This window comes from Rhinoraja longicauda, chromosome 1 (genome assembly GCF_053455715.1).
Source record: "Rhinoraja longicauda isolate Sanriku21f chromosome 1, sRhiLon1.1, whole genome shotgun sequence".
Taxonomy (NCBI): Eukaryota; Metazoa; Chordata; class Chondrichthyes; order Rajiformes; family Arhynchobatidae; genus Rhinoraja; species Rhinoraja longicauda.
In genome coordinates, this window is record NC_135953.1 from 139,372,073 (window position 1) to 139,395,368 (window position 23,296).

The 23,296-nt window shown below is 44.5% G+C and overlaps 1 protein-coding gene across 1 annotated transcript in view; it reads left to right on the forward strand.

The window, feature by feature from the left end:
• The window catches only part of LOC144597768 (calcium uniporter regulatory subunit MCUb, mitochondrial-like), a 55,395-nt gene that overhangs the window by 22,389 nt on the left and 9,710 nt on the right, over positions 1-23,296 (forward strand). The window contains exons 2-7 of the mRNA XM_078407329.1: positions 6,863-6,938; positions 9,704-9,874; positions 11,794-11,898; positions 14,356-14,516; positions 16,895-17,098; positions 20,503-20,619. Of these exons, the coding sequence (XP_078263455.1) occupies positions 9,748-9,874; positions 11,794-11,898; positions 14,356-14,516; positions 16,895-17,098; positions 20,503-20,619 (714 nt within the window). The 5' untranslated portion in view covers positions 6,863-6,938; positions 9,704-9,747. The remainder of the gene's footprint in view (positions 1-6,862; positions 6,939-9,703; positions 9,875-11,793; positions 11,899-14,355; positions 14,517-16,894; positions 17,099-20,502; positions 20,620-23,296) is intronic.

The following is a 23,296-nucleotide window of genomic DNA, read 5'->3' on the forward strand; positions in this document are numbered from 1 at the left end:
ATATGCTTTGTTGTCACCTTCTCCTAATCCAACAATGAATCATTCTACATTTCCTTGATCACCTTCTGCTTTGATCTGTCCTTTTCTATATCTTGGTTCTTCTATATCTTGGTTCTTGGTCCTCCAAAATATTCCAAATGGAATTTAAACTGGAGGTGGCTGAGTATGGACTTAAGCAAGAAGGGCTTCTTGGCTGCCTTAAATGTAGTTGCGTCTGGTTGAGTAACTATAGTAGGGTGAAGACTATTCCATGCTTTAATTGTGCGAGGGAAGAATGAATTGCTATACACATCTGTCTTAATGGCTGGTATCTCAAATTGAATCGATTGCCCTCCTCTACTCCTGAAAGATCTAGTTTCACTCTCCCCTGACTCTCAGTGTGAAGAAGGGTCACGACCCGAAACGCCACCCATTCCTTCTCTCCAGAGATGCTGCCTGTCCCGCTGAGTTACTCCAGCATTTTGTGTTTATCTTCGGTTTAAACGAGGGTCTCCAGTTCACTTCTTACAACATTATCAGTTGGGAGCGAGAGAGAGTAAACTAAGAACAGACGTTATTGGGCAAGTCCACGTCAGACATAAGAACGGCGTTTAAAGGCCAGCTGATCAGAGTTCAGAACTAACGCGTTGCAGTAATGAGGAGTGATAAGAATGGCAAGGTAAGGAAACTTGGGATGACCAGTGAGGGTGTAAATTTGGTCAAAAAGATAAAAGACGCCTATATAAAGTTTAGAAAGATAAATCACACCCGACCTTTCAAGAACATAAAACAAGCAAGAAAGAACTCAAGCGGGCAATTAGAAGGGGCCACAGAATGTCATTGGAAAGTCGGATAAAATAAAATCCCAAGTCATTTTATACATAAGTTAAAAGCAAAACGAGTGAGAGGGAGCACTAAGGAAAGAGGAGGGGTTTTATGCTGGAGTCAGAGGATGTAGGCAAGATACTAAACAGGTACTTTGCATCTGTATTTACCAAGGAGAAGAACGTGGGGGAAAGTGAGTAGGAAAATAACTGCAGATGCTGGTACAAATCAAAGGTATCACAATATGCTGGAGTAACTCAGCGGGACAGGCAACATCTCTGGAGAGAAGGAATGGGTGACGTTTCGGGTCGAGACCCTTCTTCAGACTGAAAAAGTGGGGGAAAGTGAGATCAATGTGGGATGTACTGATAAGCTGGGGCGGTTTGAGATTGAGGAGGCGATGTTGGTTCTCTAACATCACGGTAACGTCTGCGTTACGGTGGCGCAGCGGTAGAGTTGCTGCCTTACAGAGTTTGCAGCGCCGGAGTCCCGGGTTCCATCCCGACTACGGGTGCTGTCTGTACGGAGTTTGTACCTTCTTCCTGTGACCTGCGTGGGTTTTCTCCGAGATCTTTGGTTTCCTCCCACACTCCAAAGACGGACAGGTTTATAGGTTAATTAGTTTGGTATAAATGTAAGTTGGCCCTTGTGTGTGTGTGTGTGTGTGTGTGTGTGTGTGTGTGTAGGGTAGTGTTAATGAGTGGGGATCGCCGGTAGGTGCAGACGCAGTGGGCCGGAGGGCCTGTTTCAGCTCTGTATCTCTAAACTAAAACATTAAGGTGGGTCCCCAGGGCCAGGTGGGATCTACCCCAGGTTACTGAGAGAGTTGATCCCTGGGATGGCGGGACTGTCATCTGAGGAAAGATTGTAAAGACTAGACTTGTATTCACTGGAGTTTAGAAGGATGAGAGGGGATCTCATAGAGACGTATAAAATCATAAAAGGACTGGACAAGCTAGATGCAGGAAAAATGTTCCCAATGTTGGGAGAGTCCACAACCAGGGGCCACAGTCTAAGAATAAAGGGGAGGCCATTTAAAACTGAGATGAGAAGGAACTTTTTCACCCAGAAAGTTGTGAATTTGTTGAATTTTCTGCCACAGATGGCAGTGGAAGCCAAATCACTGGATGGATTTAAGAGAGAGTTAGATAGAGCTCTAGGGGCAGAAGACAGGAGATTGCACGGGCTTAATGAAGATCTTTGTATCCTTTCTCGCCCCAGGCACGGCCCCGAAGGTCTGGAGAGTAGCTAATGGTGTTATTTTGTTAAAGAAGGGAAGTAGAGATAATCCAGAACATGATAGTAAAAAGCCTCACATCACAGGTGATGCCCTAGTTAGTTAATATGAAGAGTTTGATAGCACTGGGCCTGTACTCGCTGGAGTTTAGAAGAATGAGGGGGGAGCTCATTGAAACGTACAGAATAGTGAAAGGCTTGGATAGAGTGGATGTGGAGAGGATGTTTCCACTAGTGGGAGAGTCTAGGACTAGAGGCCACAGCCTCAGATTTAAAGGGTCGGAATCAGAATCAGAACAGCCTTTATTGTCACCAAAAAAACATGCCTTTTGGACGAAATTCCGTCACCGTTCCGTTAAAGGACGTTCTTTTAGGAAGGAGATGAGAAGGAACTGGCTCGAAGGTGCTGGCTCGAAGGGCCGAATAGCCTGCTCCTGCACCTATTGTCTATTGAACTTCTGTAGTCAGAGGGTGGTGAATCCGTGGAACTCATTGCCGCAGGGGGCTGTGGAGGCCAAGTCAGTGGATTTTTTTAAGGCAGAGATAGACAAGTTCTTGATAAGAACGGGTCAGGGGTTGTGGGGAAAAGGCAGGAGAACGGGACTATGAGGCAGAGATCAGCCATGGCGGAGTGGACTCGATGGGCCTAATTCTACTCCTGTAACTTGTGAATGACATGAATGATTTTGTAGCAGTGGCAGATGGAATTTAGTCCTGCAAATTGTGGGCTGGTGCATTTTGGGAGGATTAACAAAACGGGAATACACATCACCCTCGTTATAACGGACTATGGGTGGGGGGGGTGGGGGGTAAATGGTGTCAGTTTTTGCCGATTGTCCGCTCTAACGAATAGGTTGGTCATTCCCTGAAACAGCACGTTGTTTTCAAATACAAAATTCTTTTTAATAGCTGAAAATTTATTTTTGTTACTACAAGCTAAAAATAGTAGAGGGCTGTCTGTTCTCTCCAGAGATGCTGCCTGTCCCGCTGAGTTACTCCAGCATTTTGTGTCTTTCTTCGGTTTAAGCCAGCATCTGCAGTTTTAGATTTAGATTTAGAGATACAGCGCGGAAACAGGCCCATTGGCCCACCGTGTCCGCACCGCCCAGCGATCCCCGCACATTAACACTATCCTACACACACTAGGGACAATTTTATTTTACATTTACCCAGTCAATTAACCTACAAACCTGTACGTCTTTGGAGTGTGGGAGGAACCCGAAGATCTCGGAGAAAACCCACGCAGGTCACGGGGAGAACGTACAAACTCCGTACAGACGGCGCCCGTAGTCAGGCTCAAACCCGGGTCTCCGGCGCTGCATTCGCTGTAAGGCAGCAACTCTACCACTGAGCCACCATGCCTACACCGTGCCGTAGTTCTTTCCTACACACACACACACGCGCGCACACACACACACACACACACGCACGAGGGCTGTTTGTTACATTGTTTACTTGAGTATCATCGCAGAAGTGTCGATCGTAGCAATTACTTGCCAATTTCGATGACCTCTTGCAGTGTAACGAGCAGCCTGTGTTCTTAAAGAGACAATGGTGTCTGATTATTGTGGACACACTCCATCTGCTATAACGAAAATCCATTATAAAGGAGTTCGTAATAATGAGAGTGGACTGTGTGCAGTATAACCTTAAACTCCCAAAGCATAAACATCACTAATTTATTTAATGGATACCTTGTGCCTTGAGCATCTTGTGCTTGATGGAACACAATGCAGAAAGATATGAGATAATCCTCTTTGGTGAAAGAATCGAATCATGCAGGATTGGAAGGCGTTGTTCCAAGGGATCTGAGCCTCCAAGTTCTGCAGGTAATTAGTTTAGTTTGGAGTTTAGTTTAGAGATACAGTGTGGGAACGGATGTCCCACCATGTCCATGCCGATCATCGATCACCCAGGTTGTATGTTATCCCAGTTTTGCATCCAACACACTAGGGGCAATTTACAGAAGCCAATTAATCTACAAACCTGCACGTCTTTGGAGTGTGGGAGGAAACCGGGACACCCCCGGTGTATACACTGGAATTTAGAAGGATGAGAGGGGATCTTATCGAAACGTATAAGATTATTAAGGGGTTGGACATGTTAGAGGCAGGAAACATGTTCCCAATGTTGGGGGAGTCCAGAACCAGGGGCCACAGTTTAAGAATAAGGGGTAGGCCATTTAGAACGGAGATGAGGAAAAACTTTTTCAGTCAGAGAGTTGTGAATCTGTGGAATTCTCTGCCTCAGAAGGCAGTGGAGGCCAATTCTCTGAATGCATTCAAGAGAGAGCTAGATAGAGCTCTTAAGGATAGCGGAGTCAGGGGGTATGGGGAGAAGGTAGGAACGGGGTACTGGTTGAGAATGATCAGCCATGATCACATTGAATGGTGGTGCTGGCTCGAAGGGCCGAATGGCCTCCTCCTGCACCTATTGTCTATTGTTTATTGTCTATTGTCACCCGGAGAAAACCCACCTGCTCACGGGGAGAACGTACAAACTCTGCAGTGACAGCAGCCGTGGTCAGGATCGAACCTGGGGCTCTGGTGCTGAAAGGCAGCAACTGTGCCAAAAGGGAATTGGTATTTGTAGAAAGAGAGTCTGAGTATAATGGTAAAGATATCTTGCTGCAACTATACACGATGAGAGTGCATCTGTAATATATGTCTAAGGTGGACACAAAATGCTGGAGTAACTCAGCGGGACAGGCAGCATCTCTGGAGAGAAGGAATGGGTGATGTTTCGGGTCAAGACCCTTCTTCAGACTGATGTCAAGGGAGTGGGCGGGACAGAGATAAAATGTAATCGGACTCAGTAAGACTGGTGGGAGAACTGGGAAGGGGGAGGGGATGGAGAGAGAGGGAAAGCAAGGGCTACTTGAAGTTAGAGAAGTCAATGTTCATACCGCTGGGGTGTAAGCTAGTCAAGCAAAATATGAGGTGCTGTTCCTCCAATTTGCGCTGGGCCTCACCCTGACAATGGAGGCGGTCCAGGACAGAAAAGTCAGATTGGGAATGGGAGGGGGAGTTAAAGTGCTGAGCCACCGGGAGATCAGGTAGGTTAAGGCGGACTGAGCGGAGGTGTTCAGCTAAACGATCGCCGAGCCTGCGCTCGGTTTCGCCGATGTACAGTAAGTTTGAAGAAGAGTCTCGACCCGAAACGTCACCCATCCCTTCTCTCCAGAGATGCTGCCTGTCCTGCTGAGTTACTCCAGATTTTTGTGTCTATCTTTACAGTAATGTAAGTCTGTTTTCCTTGCCGAGATTCGCCACATTAATTCCGGGGTTGTTGGTTATGTTGTATGAGAAAATATTTAGCAGGTTTACTTGCAGTGATATAGAAAGAAACTCAGCAAGTACACTGGAGTTTAGAAGAATGGGAAGTGATCTCATTGGTCAGCACGGTAGCGCAGCGGTAGAGTTGCTGCCTTACAGTGCTTGCAGCATCGGAGGCCCGGGTTCCATCCCGACTACGGGCACTGCCTGTACGGAGTTTGTACGTTCTCCCCGTGACCTGCGTGGGTTTTCTCCGAGATCTTCGGTTTCCTCCCACACTCCAAAGACGTGCAGGTTTGTAGGTTAATTGGCTTGCGTTTGTATACTTGGTATGTGTATATTGTCCCTAGTATGTGTAGGCTTGCGTTAATGTGCGGGGATTGCTGGCCGGTGCGGGCCGAAGGCCCTATTTCTGCGCTGTATCTCTAAACTAAACTAAAACATTGAAACATACAAAATTCAACACTTAACAGTGTCGAGGCAGATTATCTGAATGGCTAGAACCAGTGGTCACAGTCTCACAATAAGGAACATTGAAGACTGACATGAGATGAAATTTCTACTCTGTGGATTAGTCCCTGGGGATTAGGTCGCTCCCTGGGTTTATCCCCCTCAACACTGGATGGACAGGTCTGGGGACGGCCCCTAGGCTAAGGGGGTTCCCGGAGGGGGTTTAGATCCGTCCTTTGTCTGTCTCGTGGTGTGTGGATGCTTGAATGATTATTAAAAGACTTCTCGGTACTCGCCTGGCGTCTAGCCTTATTTCAGATCCGGACACCCACACCGCTACAACTCCCATTGCAAAATGACACTGGCATTTGCTGTGTGCACGGTCCTTTAGATCTCATTGACATTTGGCCTTTAGTTTTTTACTAGACCAAATGGACCCGTTGGGCCCAAACCTCTCCTGCATCGGTGCAGCACCCTCTCCTCCCCCCACCCCCTCCCTCTTCCCCTCCTCCACCCTCCCCCCTGCTCCCTCCTCCCTCCCCCTCTCCTCCCTCCCCCCCCCGCACCCTCCCTCCTACCCCCCTCCTCCCTCCCTCCCTCCCTCCTCCCTTCCCCATCCCCCCTCCTCCCTTCCCCATTCCCCCTCTCCCCTCCCCCTCCTCCATACCCCCCCTCCCGCTCCCCCCTCCTCCTCAAGCCCCTTATCCTCCCTCTTTCCCCCCTCCTCCCTCTACCACCCTCCCTCCCTCCCTAGGAGATAGATTTAAACTTTAAAATGTGAATAACTTTAAAACTATAACACCGATTTCAATGAAACTTCTTCCATTAGCACCAAAGGGACGACGGTGAGTAAGGTGGGCCTAAAATTGTCGCACTATCGTGTACCGTTTTGGCTGTAGTTCAGGAACAAACAAACAAACAAACGAGAGCTTTAGTATATAGATGACTGTCATACTATCTCACCATCATTCAATCCAAATTTTAAAATGTTCTTAAATCATGCGCTCTCAGAAGTCCACTCTAATCTTAGCAACGAAGAGCATACTTTCTTTTGCATTTGTTACAAGCTGTTTCATACAATCTCTTATGTTCTGCAGCAAAAGGATTCAGAATCGTGCTTCCAACTGAGACAATGCACAGTGGCCCTTTACAGCACTCTCGTCTCATCTGATGGTAAGTGAATGGTCTACTTTGAATGATTTAAGTTTATAGACCAAGTTGGGCCCAAACCTCTCCTGCATTGGTGCAGCACCCCCTCCTCCTCCCCCAGTCCCCCTCCCTCTCCCCTCCCTCTCCCCTCTCCCTCTCCTCCCTTCCCTCCTCCCCTCCCTCCCCCCTTCCCCCACTCCATCCCCCTCAACCCCCTTTATCCTCCCTCTTCCCCCCTTCCGTCCCTCCCTCGGGGATAGATTTAAACTTTAAAATGTGAATAACTTTATAAAAATATAACACCGATTTCAATGAAACTTCTTCCATTAGCACCAAGGGGACGACGGTCAGTAAGGTGGGCCTAAAATTGTCGCGCTATCGTGTACCGTTTTGACTGTAGTTCAGGAACAAACAAACAAACAAACGAGAGTTTTAGTATATAGATATCTTGTGGAAGAATTATCAGCGTTGACTGTATTCAAAAAACTGGCAAGAAGATTTGCTTGCATCCAACCTAGGTCTCTGGTGCTCCAAGGTGTGTAGGAAAAATACTGCAGATGCTTGTTAAAATCGAAGGTTGACACAAAATGCTGGAGTAACTCAGCAGGTCACCCATTCCTTCTCTCCCGAGATGCTGCCTGACCCGCTGAGTTACTCCAGCATTTTGTGTCTACCAGCAACTCTTTATTATTCATTTAATGATCTTGTATTCCATTTAAGCAGCAGATGACTTAAAATTGTGTTTATGACACATAAGGATTTCCTACTGTTACTGATTCTGTCTCACAGCTAATCCAGATTGGAACATTTGCTGTGATCACAAGCATGACAGCACTGTATGGCAGGGTACCAGGTCCAAACTGGTTTTGTATTGTCATTGGTGTCTGTGTCACTCAATATTCTCCACTCTGTTTGCATATGCTTCATTCCTGAAAAATTGCATCTCTGGAGAACGTAGACACAGAGTGCTGGAGTAACTCAGTGGGTCAGGCAGCATCTCTGGAGAACATGGACACAGAGTGCTGGAGTAACTCAGCGGGTCAGGCAGCATCTCTGGAGAACATGGACACAGAGTGCTGGAGTAACTCAGCAGGTCAGGCAGCATCTCTGGAGAACATGGACACAGAGTGCTGGAGTAACTCAGCGGGTCAGGCAGCATCTCTGGAGAACATGGACACAGAGTGCTGGAGTAACCAGGTCAGACAGCATGTCTGGAGAAAAGGAATAGGTGACGTTTTGGGTCAAAACCCTTCTTCAGGCTTTAGAATACATGTTCAACTTGATGTTCACTAAATTACTTAAACCAATTCTTTATAGAGAAAATAGAACTTGCATTGTAAATAATTTAGATTTGCACAAAGCTTGATGAAATGCAATGAATCAATCAGTAGAAGAAAAATGTTTACAAGCTGTGCTTGCCCTGCCACTTGTGGAGTTTCGATTCTGGCGAATGGATTGGCCTGAGAAGCTGTTTTTTACATTGGTTTCATTAAAATAGAAATTGCATGTATAAAAATTGCAGTGTGCCCACAACATCTACAGTTCCTTGTTCAACCACTCTATAAATGTCAGACTTCACTACTTTAGTTTAGTGGTACAGCGCGGAAACAGGCCCTTCGGCCAACCAAGGACACACCGACCAGCGATCCCCGCACACTAACACTATCCTGCACACACTAGCGACAATTTACATTTACATGAAACCAATTAACCTACAAACCTGTACGTCTTTGGAGTGTGGGAGGAAACCGAAGATCTCGGGGGAAAAACCCACGCGGTCACAGGGAGAACGTACAAACTCCGTTCAGACAGCACCCATAGACGGGTTTGAACCCAGGTCTCTGGTGCCGTAAGGCAGCAGCTCTACTGCTGCGCCACCGTGCCGACTTAAACAAGGTCTTCCTTAACACTAAAGACACTAAATCAAGGTCTTCCCATCCGCTGGCACTCAGGGGCTCTCAGTCTGGCATTGTGTAATACCTAAATAACAGCTCATTCGCTCTAATGTAAAAGCAAATCTGTTCTCATCCTTGTCCAACCAACTGTTATAACCAAAAGAAGTCTGATTGATAACAATCACGGATACCAGCCTTCAGAAAATTTCTCCTTTTCCTTGCTTTCCTGTGTGTTATAGTTTTTCTTCAATTTTGCAGTTAGAATCCTCGTTCCTTTTTAATACTATTTGAGGTGCTTTTGTGTTTGCCCCAAGCATAAATTAGTGACTGAACTGCACATGTTTATATGGGTAGTGAAAGTATATTAAGAATCAAAGACTGCCCTCTGGCAGTGGAAACTCCACTGGCAGGGCTGTGCTGGTTAACTTTAGTTTCATAAATGGCTCCTTGATCTACTTGAACAGTTTAGTTTAGTTTTAGTTTAGAGGTACAGCGCGGAAACAGGCCCTTAGGCCCACCGGGTCCGCGCCGACCAGCGATCCCCGCACATTAACACTATCCTACACCCACTAGGGACAATTTTTTTAAAACATTTGCCAAGTCAATTAACCTACAAACCTGTACGTCTTTGGAGTGTGGGAGGAAACCGAAGTTCTCGGAGAAAACCCACGCAGGTCACGGGGAGAACGTACAAACTCCGTTCTGAACATGGCTCCAGCCCATTTCCAGGGAGAAAGATTGAGTGTTTTATTTTTCAAATTAGCTCCAGGATTACACAGCTAACTAAAAGCTGACTTTGTTCTATGATGCTGACGTAATAGGCAATGATATTTCACCATGTGTTCAACGCAATGAAAGTGCAATTTGTGAATGATTGTGCGTTTTATTTTCCAGAGGTGACTGTCGAATGCAAAAATAGGTTCACGGTAATCTCCATCATGCTCCCCTCCAGAAAAGAGTGCTGCCAGTTTGTTGTAAAGCCTCTGTTGATGGACGTTGGAAACTTTCTGCGGGACGTGAAGGATGAAGATCAAGGCATCAGCAACATTGCAATCCTTTCAGAAGGTGATTATTAAACGGTCCATTTGGAAGCTACATTTATAATGAGTGCAGATTCTGCTTGTTTTTTATACAGGTGGAAGAGCAGAGTAGATTATACAGCCCGGTGGCGCAGCGGTAGAGTTGCTGCCTTACAGCGAATGCAGCGCCGGAGACTCGGGTCAGACCCTGACTAAGGGCGCCGTCTGTACGGAGTTTGTACGTTCTCCCCGTGACCTGCGTGGGTTTTCTCCGAGATCTTCGGTTTCCTCCCACACTCCAAAGACGTACTGGTATGTAGGTTAATTGGCTGGGCAAATGTAAAAAAGTTGTCCCTAGTGTGTGTAGGATAGTGTTAATGTGCGGGGATCGCTGGGCGGCGCGGACTCGGTGGGCCGAAGGGCCTGTTTCCGCGCTGTATCTCTAAATCTAAATCTAAAAAAAATCAAGCTTTATCCACCATTCGGTATATTCATGCTTGATCCTCAATACCCGGCACGGTGGCGCAGCGGTAGAGTTGCTGCCTCACAGCGCCAGAGACCCGGGTTCGATCCCGACTACGGGTGCTGTCTGTACGGAGTTTGTACGTTCTCCCCGTGACCTGCGTGGGTTTTCTCTCGAAAGTTCTATCATATCGTATAGATCACCAGAGATGACTACGCCTGGGAACTTGCAGCTTTTGACTCCACTACTCTCCCACCAGGGAAAACAGGTGCATGGTTCCTGTGCTTTCCCTCCCTGCAGATTCCATGCATTCAGTACAGAAACCTGCACATAATCTTGTCAAGAAATGTGTTGAACCAATTTTCACTTATAAGATAACATCTTCCGACGATAATATAGAAACATAGAAAACTGGTGCAGGAGGAGGCCACTTGGCCCTTCGAGCCAGCACCGCCATTCAATGTGATCATGGCTGATCATCCACAATCAATAACCCGTGCCTGCCTTCTCCCCATATCCCTTGATTCCGCTAGCCTCTAGAGCTCTATCTAATTCTCTTTTAAATTCATCCGGTGAATTAGCCTCCACTGCCTTCTGTGGCAGAGAATTCCACAAATTCACAAGTCTCTGGGTGAAAAAGTTTCTTCTCACCTCAGTTTTAAATGATCTCCCCTTTATTTTAGACTGTGGCCCCTGGTTCTGGACTCTCTCAACATTGGGAACATATTTCCTGCATCTAGCTTGTCCAGTCCTTTTATAATTTTATACGTCTCTATAAGATCCATATTACGCCTTATAAGATATTTTAATATTATAAGATAATATTGTAAGTACAATATTATACAATACAATCTTACAATATTATAAGATAATATTGTGCCTTATCATGAAAAAGGCAAATAGATGTAAATACGCAGTCAGAAGCCCTTCAGTTTATAAATGTATTCTGTGGTGCAAGGCAGATATCTGATCGGATTCACCATATTGTCTCTTGTCAGCCAGCCAGGTATGTGTCTCAACTCTCATGAATCGTGCCAATCTCCATTAATTAACAAGCAAGTTTGTGTGGATATGCTTTGACGCATGTAAATTTAGCGTGTGAATTCTGCCTAGGTGTGTATCGAACAGCTATGGGTGTTGGGAATACATTTGCCTGAGTGAAATTGTGGGCTGAGATGCTGCATTTCCACAGTAGGGTCAACAATGCTGTTCTATTATGACTGCTGTTTGTGTTTGGCCGTGCATGCTGTGTAGCCACCTCCAGTTTAAATTCCATTTGGAATATTTTGGAGGACCAAGAACCAAGACACAAAATGCTGGAGTAACTCAGCGGGACTTCAGACTGAAGAAGGGTCTCGACCCGAAACGTCACCCATTCCTTCTCTCCCGAGATGCTGCCTGACTCGCTGAGTTACTCCGGCATTTTGTGTCTACCTTCGATTTGGTCCAGCATCTGCAGTTTTTTTTCCTTAGCTTTCAATTGTGTTATTGTTTTCCTGCAGATGGCACCAGAGTTTCTGCCTCCACTTCAATGTCTGTTCTGCTAAGAAATAACTTTCAATTAGTTATTAATGAGACAAAGTATTCTGTATTGCCTCCGAAAACAGGTAAGAAAAGTTTCTCGACAGTAGTTTGGACAAGATATTTTTATTCATGATGTTTTGAGATCTTTGTAACCTTTGTTAAAGAAAGCAAACCACCCTTTGACATTCACATGACCTCCTGTCTCATTCTCATTGTTTGATTTTTCTAAAATAAATCATCCCAAAACTGAACCATCTCAATTTCCAAAATACATTGCTCAGTATTTCTCAATACGGAAAATCGATCTCTTTCAATGTCAGTTATGTGGTTAATAAACCATCCCAACTGTTCTGCTGCTGAAAAGGACACAAAGTGCTGGAGTAACTCAGCAGGTCAGGCGGCATCCCTGGAGAACAAGGATAGGTGAAGGTTCGGGTCGAGACCCTTCTTCAGACTGCTGGTTGATTTGAATTGGCTCTTTTTATTTGCCTTTACTTCATCTCCAATATAATCCAAAAAGATCAATCATCTGATTCTTGGACATTTCCATCAATCCGCTACCCAGTACTATTTGGATAAGAATAGTTCATATTTCCACTACACATTGTGTGCGTTTCTGTATTGTATGACTCTACCTTTGATCGTGTTAGTTTCTGTGAAGTGCTTTGGGATATTTTGGTACGCAAAAGGACGTGACCACGTGCATATATTTGCTGTTTCTTTGCTTCAAGGTCTTCTCGTTTGCTCCACTGAGGGTGGGTTGGTTCATTTTTAGGTGGAACAGCGATACTGCAGGTGGCTGCAGCTCCTCTGAGGGCAGCAAATGTCCAGTGTATCATCAGATAGGCTATCTACAGGCTCATTATAAATAATCATGTTGGCATGGTGCAAGAGGAGAGAGAGTTCATGTAAAACTTTATAGTCGGATTGGATTAATTTCAGGTCAGAAAGAAAACTAGTTACGGGTCAAGTTTAAGTAGAAGTAGAAGCTTAGTTTTTTTTTAAAGAGATATTGCATGGAAACAGGCCCTTTGGCCCAACGAATCCACACTGACCATTGATCAGCAGTTGACAATAGACAATTGGCTATAGACAATAGGTGCAGGAGTATCCCATTTGGCCCTTCGAGCCAGCACTGCCATTCAATGTGATCATGGCTGATTATTCTCAATCAGTACCCCGTTCCTGCCTTCTCCCCATACCCCCTGACTCCGCTATCCTTAAGAGCTCTATCTAGTTCTCTCTTGAATGCATTCAGAGACTTGGCCTCCACTGCCTTCTGAGGCAGAGAATTCCACAGATTTACAACTCTCTGACTGAAAAAGTTTTTCCTCATCTCCGTTCTAAATGGCCTACCCCTTATTCTTAAACTGTGGCCCCTGGTTCTGGACTCCCCCAACATTGGGAACATGTTTCCTGCCTCTAACGTGTCCAACCCCTTAATAATCTTATACGTTTCGATAAGATCCCCTCTCATCCTTCTAAATTCCAGTTTACCATAGTTCAATGTTATCCCACTTTCGTATCCACTCCCTGCACTTTAGGGGCGATTTTTAGAGGCCAATTTTACTACAAACCCCACACGTCTTTGACACCTGGAAGGAAAACAGACCATCCAGAGGAAAACCACGTGGTCACTGGGAGAATGTGCAAACTCTACTCAGACAGCACCTGAGGTCAGGATAGAACCTGGGTCTTTGGCGCTGAAAGCTTTGCATTTGGAAAAGTACAACTGCCACACACTGATGCTCTACACAACAGGCTAACACTGAAAGAATAGCAATTAATTCCAGAACAAATTGTGACATTCCATACCTTGAAACGATTAAATAAATTGAACTGACGTGGGTTGTTTTTAAATGTGCTATACAAATAAAATTGACTTGACTTGAAATAATTCTAGTATCAGATTAAGAATTCACACGATTCACCTTATCCACAAATAATAAGATATGTTGAAAGTATATTTGCTTTTGCATTTACATATCTTTCATTCATTGTTCTTTTTCTCATTGTTACCTTTTTGCACATCTATCTTTCATTCGTTGTTCTTTATCTCTCTACATCGTCGTCTGTATCTCATGTTTCCCCTTTTCCCTAACTGGTCTGAAGAAGGGTTTCGACCAGAAATGTCATCCATTACTTCTCTCCAGTGATGCTGCCTGACCCGCTGAGTTACTCCAGCTGTTTGTGTCCATCTTCCGTTTAAACCAGCATCTGCAGTTCCTCCCTACACATCTGATCTGACTACTAGGACTTATTCACAAAATTCTGGAGTAACTCAGCAGGTCAGGCAGCATCTAAGGAGAGAAGGAATGGGTGACGTTTCGGGTCGAGACCCTTCTTCAGTCTGAAGAAGGGTCTCGACCCGAAACGTCACCCATTCCTTCTCTCCTGAGATGCTGCCTGACCTGCTGAGTTACTCCAGCATTTTGTGAATAAATACCTTCGATTTGTATCAGCATCTGCAGTTATTTTCTTATGACTACTTGGACTTGCGTGTTAATTATTTTTTCAATGTTTTCCATCCAATGCCATAGACCACGTAAGCAGCGAGCAGTCTGCAGAGATGGACCATGTGAAAGATTTAATCCAAAGGCTTTACGTGGCATTACATGTAGAAAATCACCAGCTCAGCAGTGAACAGCATCTCCTGGAGAAACTGGAAGAGCTAAATGATCAGCTACAATTTTGTGAACAGGTCTGTAAGTTAGAGCAGTTTTTGCCTAACCATTCTTAAGCATCTTAACTCTTAATTTGGCTAAAGATTTTCCATCAGCCAGTGCACCAAGCAATGAGGTTGTGTGTGGCAAACCTGATGGTGTCAGCAACAGAGGTGCTTCAATATCAATGAGCAAGTTCATAACTACGGATGGCAATGTCTGTGTGAAATCCTTCTCTGAAGAATCTGTGATTGCTGGCCATGAAATATAGTAAATAGTGTATGTGGTAAATAGAATATAGTAGTAAAATGAAATGGTTAAGAACATCTCAGGGGGGGGGGGGGGGTGACCAGTTGGGAGAGGGGTACAAGTTTATTCATTAGAGTCAGGAGAGAGAGTCAAGACTGTTTTATTGTCGTGTGTCCCAGATGGAACAATGACATTCTTACTTGCAGCAGCACAACAGAATATGTAAACATAGTGCACTGTAAACAATATAATAAACAAGAAAAAAAGTTCTGTGCGTGTGTATATATACACATAAACTCATATATACACATACATACAGATCATATGTATATATATATATATATATATATATATATACGAGTAGGAAAGAACTGCAGATGCTGGTTTAAATTGAAGATAGACACAAAATGCTGGAGTAACTCAGCGGGACAGGCAGCATCTCTGGAGAGAAGGAATGGGTGACGTTTCGGGTCGAGACCCTTCTTCAGACTGATCTGATATTTCGGGTCAAGATCCTTCAGACTGATCTGGTGTGTGTATATATATATATGAGGAGACTCACTGTGATGGATGTTTCTTTTTTTTTTTTTTTGTGTTGGTTGTGGTTGTGTAATTGCTTATTTTATTGCTCTTATTGTTGGATTGTGGGTGACGAAATCTCATCCAAAAGACTTGTTTTTTGGATGACAAATAAAGGTAATTCTAATTCTGAATTTTGATGTATGTATATACATATATATATATATATATATATGATCTGTATACGTGTGTGTGTGTGTGTGTATATATATATTCATACACACACACATACGTACACATTAAAAAACAAACAAAATAATAGTGCAATAATAACAATAATAGTCTATATTGTTCAGAGCTTATTTGAGGTTGTGGTGTTTAATAGTCAAATGGCTGATTTCATTTACTTGTGATTAGAATTGAATATTTCAATAAGTCTGAAATTTGCCAATTATGAGCTGGCAGCCGAGGTTATGTGCACTATGTTTTGGAATTAGACATTCTGGCTGTCCACTCAGCCAACCTATGTAACGCCATCTGCTCTCATGGCTTGTCTCTCTCCGTTGCAGAGAATCTCTAGGTGAATTTCCAGATAATTATACATAGTATACATATAAGATTATTAAGGGGTTGGACACGTTAGAGGCAGGAAACATGTTCCCAATGTTGGGGGAGTCCAGAACCAGGGGCCACAGTTTAAGAATAAGGGGTAGGCCATTTAGAACAGAGATGAGGAAAAACTTTTTCAGTCAGAGAGTTGTGAATCTGTGGAATTCTCTGCCTCAGAAGGCAGTGGAGGCCAATTCTCTGAATGCATTCAAGAGAGAGCTAGATAGAGCTCTTAAGGATAGCGGAGTCAGGGGGTATGGGGAGAAGGCAGGAACGGGGTACTGATTGAGAATGATCAGCCATGATCACATTGAATGGCGGTGCTGGCTCGAAGGGCCGAATGGCCTACTCCTGCACCTATTGTCTATTGTCTAATAATGCAGCCACTGAACCAGTTCATTAAGCCAACCGTGCATGTACCGTAATGTATTTTTACATCGTGATGCAAATACCTGTAGGATTAGTGCGCTCTACAGAACCTAGTGCCAAATGCCAAGCTTTGCTGCGCACTACATTTTAAATCTAATAAACTACAAAGACGTTTAAGTTTCAGTTTATTGACAGTGTGATATTCACGTTCTACATAGAATTTAGATAATTGTTTATAAACTGCATATATATATATATATGTTTGCGTATGTGCATATATGTGTATATATGTATGTGTGTGGCATATGTATGGATATATGCATGTATGTATGTATATGTTTGTGTGTGTATATATATATATATATATATATATGTGTGTGTCTATATATAGATGAGATAAAGTTTGTGAATTAATTGATGGGTAGCAGAGAAGGGGTAGAAACAATAAGTGTATACTTCCTCATGTATATTTTATTTTGAACATGTAAAATTTGATTTATGTTGTTTATGAGAATTTATTCATTGAGTTGCATATAGGTTTATCGTTCATTTCATTTTATTGTTATTTTATTTTGATGTTCAAAATAAAATGTTAACAAAACAAAACAAAACAATGTTTATTCTTGATCAATTGTGGACTAATGAGCAACTGAAACTTTCATGCCTCCAGACGAAGTCGCGTTTATACCTGAAAGCTGAAGCTAAATGCAGCCGATTCATGTGGACAGGTCTGGGGCTGCTGTCCACTCAAGGTGGCGCATTGGCCTGGCTAACATGGTGGGTCTACTCCTGGGATATCATGGAGCCCGTCACCTACTTCATCACATATGGGGCTTCTTTGGCCTTTTACGCATACTTCCTCCTCACGCGCCAGGTAACTATTAAATTAATTGTGTGATTAGAGTTATTTTCCAATCTTTAAGCTTTAAACGTTTGGGCTGTGGGTGGAATAAAAGAAATGATGACTGTAGAATAAATGACACGGTCTCAAAGGATGTGGAGTACATGCGTAAATCTTTGACAATTGCAAGACGTAGAATCATAGAAACAGAGCAAATAGGGGCAGGAGTAGGCCTTTTGGCCCTTTGAGCCAGCACCACCTTTGACTTCTCCAGCTTTAGATAGTTCCTCTGTCCCTCTCTTCCCCTCCCCCTTCCCAGATCTCCCTGTCTCCACCTATATCCTTCCTTTGTCCCGCCCCCCTGTCATCAGTCTGAAGAAGGGTCTCGACCCGAAACGTCGCGCATTCCTTCTCTCCTGAGATACTGCCTGACCTGCTGAGTTACTCCAGCATTTTGTGAATAAATACCTTCGATTTGTACCAGCATCTGCAGTTATTTTCTTATACCACCTTTCAATATGATCATGGCTGATCATCCAGAATCAGTACCCCGTTCCTGCTTTCTCCCCATATCACTTGATTCCGTTAGCCCCAAGAGCTATATCCAACTCTCTCTTGAAAACATCCAGTGAATTGGCCTCCAAGGCCTTCTGAGGCAGGGAATTCCACAGACTCGCAACTCTCTGGGTGAAAACGTTTTTCCTCACCTCAGTCCTAAATGGCCTACCCCTTATTCTTAATCTGTGACCCCTGGTTCTGGACTCCCCCAACATCGGGAAGATTTTTCCTGCATCTAGACTGTCCAACCCCTTAATAATTTTATATGTTTCTATAAGATCCCCTCTCATCCTTCTAAATTCAAGTGAATATAAGCCCAATCGATCCATTCCTTCATCATTTGTCAGTCCCGCCATCCCGGGAATTAACCTGGTGAACCTACGCTGCACTCCCTCAATAGCAAGAATGTCCTTCCTCAAACTAGGTGACCAAAACTGCACACAGTACTCCAGGTGCAGTTTCACCGTGGTCCTGTACAACTGCAGTAGGACCTCCTTGCTCCTAAACTCAAATCCTCTCGCTATGAAGGTTAAAATGCCATTTGCTTTCTTCACTGCCTGCTGTACTTGCGTGCTTACTTTCAGCAGTGTATTAAGACATTGTCGAGATCGCAAGAGCTGTATAAAAGATACAACATGGAAACAGGCCCTCTTGCCCACCAAGTCCACATCAACCATCACGCTAATCCTACACCAATCTCATATTTCTATTCTTCCCCACAATTTTATCAACTGATTCTCCCACTCCTCTGTTTTGACATGTAGCCAATTAAATAGCTAACCAATCTGCGAGTGAAGGTAGACACAAAATGCTGGAATAACTCAGCGGGACAGGCAGCATCTCTGGAGAGAAGGAACGGGCGATGTTTCGGGTCGAGACCCTTCTTCAGACTGAAGTGTTCAGACTGAAGCAGACTTCAGAATGTGAGCGAACTAGACTACCCAGAGGAAGCCCATGCAGTCACAGGTGAAATGTACCAGGAGTCTAATGAAGGGTCTCGACCCGAAACGTCACCTATTCCTTCTCTCCGGAGATGCTGCCTGGCCCGCTGAGTTACTCCAGCATTTTGTGATACCTTCGGTGAAATGTGCAAGTTTCACATGGGGAGCATCCAAGCAGGTCAGGCGTGAACTTGAGTCTCTCGACCAGCAATTAGTCAGCAAATGGGGGTCCGGGGATTCCTAAAATAGAGTCAAAAGGAATAGGGGTTGTGTTGAATCAGTACAACACAACACGGGGACTGCACGCCCTCGGTCGCCTCGGCAGAAGTCGAACTATCTGTCCGCGGGAGAAGCATGGGGGAAGAGAGAAGAAATTTTCTTGCCTTCCATCACAGTGAAGGGGTGTTTGGAGGAGTCACTGTGATGGATGTTTGTGTTAAAATTGTGTGTCTTGTGTCTTTTACTCTGAACTGTTGTGGCTGCGTGGCAAATGATTTTCGTTCAATTCATTTTGAATGACAGTAAAGGTAATTCAATTCAATTCAATTCAATCAATACAAAACACGGATTAGGCCCCAAGTGGAGTACGGTATCCATGTTCCGGTCACCTCCTATTGCAATGCAAAGGTCCAAGAGGGGAAATGTAACGTATTGACTACAATTCTTCCCAGGGATGAGGGATTTGGGCTGCCAGGTCAGACTGGAGGAGGTGGGGTTCTCCATCACACTAATGAGGTTGAGAAAAGATTTGAGAGAGGTGTACAAGATCAGGACTGGTTTTGAAAGCTTAAATATAAGGAAACTGTTCCCACTCATGATGGGTCAAGGACTGGGGACCATATCTAGCACCATATCTAAGGAAGGATGTGCTAGTGCTGAAGAGGGAGGGCCCAGAGGAGGTTTACAAGAATGATCCCAGGAATGAGTGGGTTAACATATGATGAGCGTTTGACGTCACTGGGCCTGTACATGCTGGAGTTTAGAAGACTGAGGGTGGGGGGGGCTCATTGAAACTTTTCAAATAGTGAAAGGCTTGGATAGAGTGGATGTGGAGAGGATGTTTCCACTAGTGAGAGAGTCTAGGACTAGAGGCCTCAGAATAAAAGGACGTTCCATTAGGAAAGAGATGAGGAGGAATTTCTTTGGTCAGAGGGTGGTGAATCTGTGGAATTCTTTGCCACAGAAGGCCAAGTCAATGGATAATTTTTAAGATTGATAGATTGTTGTTTAGCAGGTGTGGATGTTGCGGAGGGAGGGAGAGAGAGAGGGAGAGGGAGAGAGAGAGAAAGAGAGAGAGAGACTTTACATTTGGCTTTAGCCTGCAGAAGGTCGAGGATCAACAGTTGGTGTGGGAAGGGGAGTTGATACAACAGGCAACTGGGAGCTCAGTTAAATTAAAGCATGGAATAGTCTTCACCGTACTATAGTTATTTAACCAGACGCAACTAAATGTAAGGCAGCTCTTCTCCAAGAAGCCCTTTTTGCATAAGTCCATACTTCGCCACCTCCAGTTTAAATTCCATTTGGAATATTTTGGAGGACCAAGAACCAACCAAGAACCAAGATGACCATTGGGGGCCGCGTGCAGGCACTCGGCAAAAGCGGTTGCTCACTCTAGGCTTTGTCTGCACTGTAGAGAAGGCCACATCGCAAGCACGAAACGCTGTAGACAAGTTTGGAGGAGGTGCCTGTAAATCTCTGTTTCGCTTGAAAGAGCTATTCAGATCCTTGAAATCTGCCATTGATGTCTAACATTAGACTTTTACTCTTATTATCCTTAGTTTAGGGAAATAAGGATTCACAATACATGTCGACATTGCCAGAAGTTTACTCACACAGTGAACTGTTAAACATTTTCAGTGTCTATCTTGTTTTGCTTTGTGCGTTACGTGTAATTTTTGTACTTTACTTAAATTGTGTTTTTTTTCTTTCCCCAAGGATTGTGCATACGGTGAGATAAGAGACAGACAAATGCTTAAATACTTTCATCGGATTGCCAAAAGATGGAGATTTGACGTGGGAAAGTACAACAGTCTCAAGGAAGAGATAGCTGAGGTTAGGTATCACTAGATTCAAAGCATGAATTCTTTGATTCTGTCCTGCTCATCTCACAATCGCTGCTGTCTTGGGCGTGGCCTCAGGTCGACTGTCACTATCCTGTGTCTTCTCTTTGCTTTTCCTCCAGATTGTTTGCCAGCAAACAAGATGCTTGTCATCCACAGTCAAAAATTTCAGATGATTCCATTTCTATCTAAGCTTTCATTGAAAATTTGATCAAAGATGTTGACTTCATGTTCCATAGAAACATAAAAAGTAGGTGCAGGAGGAGCCCATTTGCCCCTTCGAGCGGTGCTGGCTCGAGGGGTCGAATGGCCTACTCCTGCACCTATTGTCTATTGTCTACCCCGTGTAGCTCGTTTGTTGGCTTAGTCATGAGTGATAGGAGCAGAATTAGGCTATTTGGTCCATCATGTCTACTCCGCCATTCAATCAGGGCCGATCTATCTCTCCCTCCAAACTCCATTCTCCCACCTTCTCCCTTGACACCTGCACTAATCAAGGCTTGATGTGTGATCGTGTACAATCTTTCCGCTGACTGGATAGCACGCAACAAAAGGCTTTTCACTACATCAGCACATGTGACAATAAACTAAACGAAGCTAAACTAAATTAATCTAAACCAGCCAAACTTGTGAGCTACAGAAGTGGTAGAATTATCACCAATTTCTCTTTATCACCCTCAGTCTGAAACATTCTCTTTTCAATACATCTTTCTGATTACACTTAAGCAATGGGAAGAATAAACCAGGGTCTTCAGGTGTTGGTACAAATCTTGTCCTTTCCCATCATTTCTAATCCACTTCCTGTTCACTGTCTCTAGTTACATTAAACTAATCAAAACATTTTCTCCGTGACCATGTATCCCATCAGAAGGAATGCATTCTTCACCATCTGTAACATTACCCATTTGTGTTCCTCAGTTGCTAAAAATGTATTCAAGCTTTGCTTATCTCATAGAAACATAGAAAATAGGTGCAGGAGGAGGCCATTTGGCCCTTCGAGCCAGCACCGCCATTCATTGTGATCATGGCTGACCATCTACAATCAGTAACCCGTGCCTGCCTTCTCCCCATATCCCTTGATTCCACTAGCCCCTAGAGCTCTATCTAACTCTCTTTTAAATTCATCCAGTGAATTGGCCTCCACTGCCTTCTGTGGCAGAGAATTCCACAAATTCACAACTCTTTGGGTGAAAAGGTTTTTTTCTCACCTCAGTTTTAAATGGCCTCCCCTTTATTCTTAGACTGTGGCCCGTGGTTCTGGACTCCCCCAACATTGGGAACATTTTTCCCGTATCTAGCTTGTCCGGCCCTTTTATAATTTTATACCTTTCTACAAGATCCCCTCTCGTCCTTCTAAATTCCAGTGAATACAAGCCTCATTCCTCATGACAGTCCCACCATCCCGGGGATTAACCTCGTGAACCTAGGCTGCTCCAGATATGATTATTTTTCTGACCACGCTACGACCTCTAATATGTAAACTTCAGTTCACTCAAAATTCTCTTGCTAGTATCCGATCCCACCTAGGTTGGTCATCCTGTTTTGACATTGGTATAAATTAACAGGATCCAAAAGTCTCCATCTCAAACAACTTTGTGTTTAATCTCCTCGTTGCTCGTAATCTATATTCTACAGCCCTACAACCCACTTAAAACGTTTCTTCCAACAATGGCTCTCCACTTCACTTCCCCACCGTTCCCTTAGCTTAGACTGCCAGGGCTGCGTTGTCCAGAACTTGCCATTCAGTCACTTCCACCACATTCATCCCTTCCTCCGTATGGCACTAGGAGCGACTAGGCTTGTATACACTGGAATTTAGAAGGATGAGAGGAGATCTTATCGAAACGTATAAGATTATTAAGGGGTTGGACATGTTAGAGGCAGGAAACATGTTCCCAATGTTGGGGGAGTCCAGAACAAGGGGCCACAGTTTAAGAATAAGGGGTAGGCCATTTAGAACTGAGATGAGCAATCAGCAGTAGGAGATGAGCAATCAGCAGTTGGAGATGAGCAATCAGCAGTAGCAGCAGCAGCAATCAGCAGTAGCAGGAGTAGCAGCAGCAGCAATCAGCAGTAGCAGCAGCAGCAATCAGCAGTAGCAGCAGCAGCAAGCAGCAGTAGCAAGCAGCACCTAGCTGTGTTGCTTGGGAAGTAGTGTGTGGGGATTGTGTGGGGATAGTAAGGAGTAAGACCTGTGTGATCTCCCGGACTAGTTTCGATCGCCTAGCTTGGGGTCGGAGAGGAATTTCCCGGATTTTTTCCCAAATTGGCCTGGGTTTTTTATCCGGTTTTTCGCCTCTCCCAGGAGATCACTCAGTTCTTTTGGGTGGGCGGTTGGAGCGGTTGGAATAGCGGCCGGGCGGTAGGTTTAGTAACCGAGCGCGGGGCTTTGTTTGGAGAGTATGACTGCCAGGGCAGTTTTTTGTTCTGGGTGTCAGATGTGGGGAATCTGGGAGTCTGATAGTCTTCCAGACATCCACATCTGCGCCAGGTGTGACGAGATGGGGCTCCTAAGGGACCGTATTAGGAACCTGGAGCGGCAGATTGATGACCTCCGTCTGATCAGGGAGAGTGAGGAGGTTATAGATAGGAGTTACAGGGAGGTGGTCACTCCTAGACCACGGGAGGTAGACAAGTGGGTCACTGTTAGGGGGGGCAAGGAACAGAGG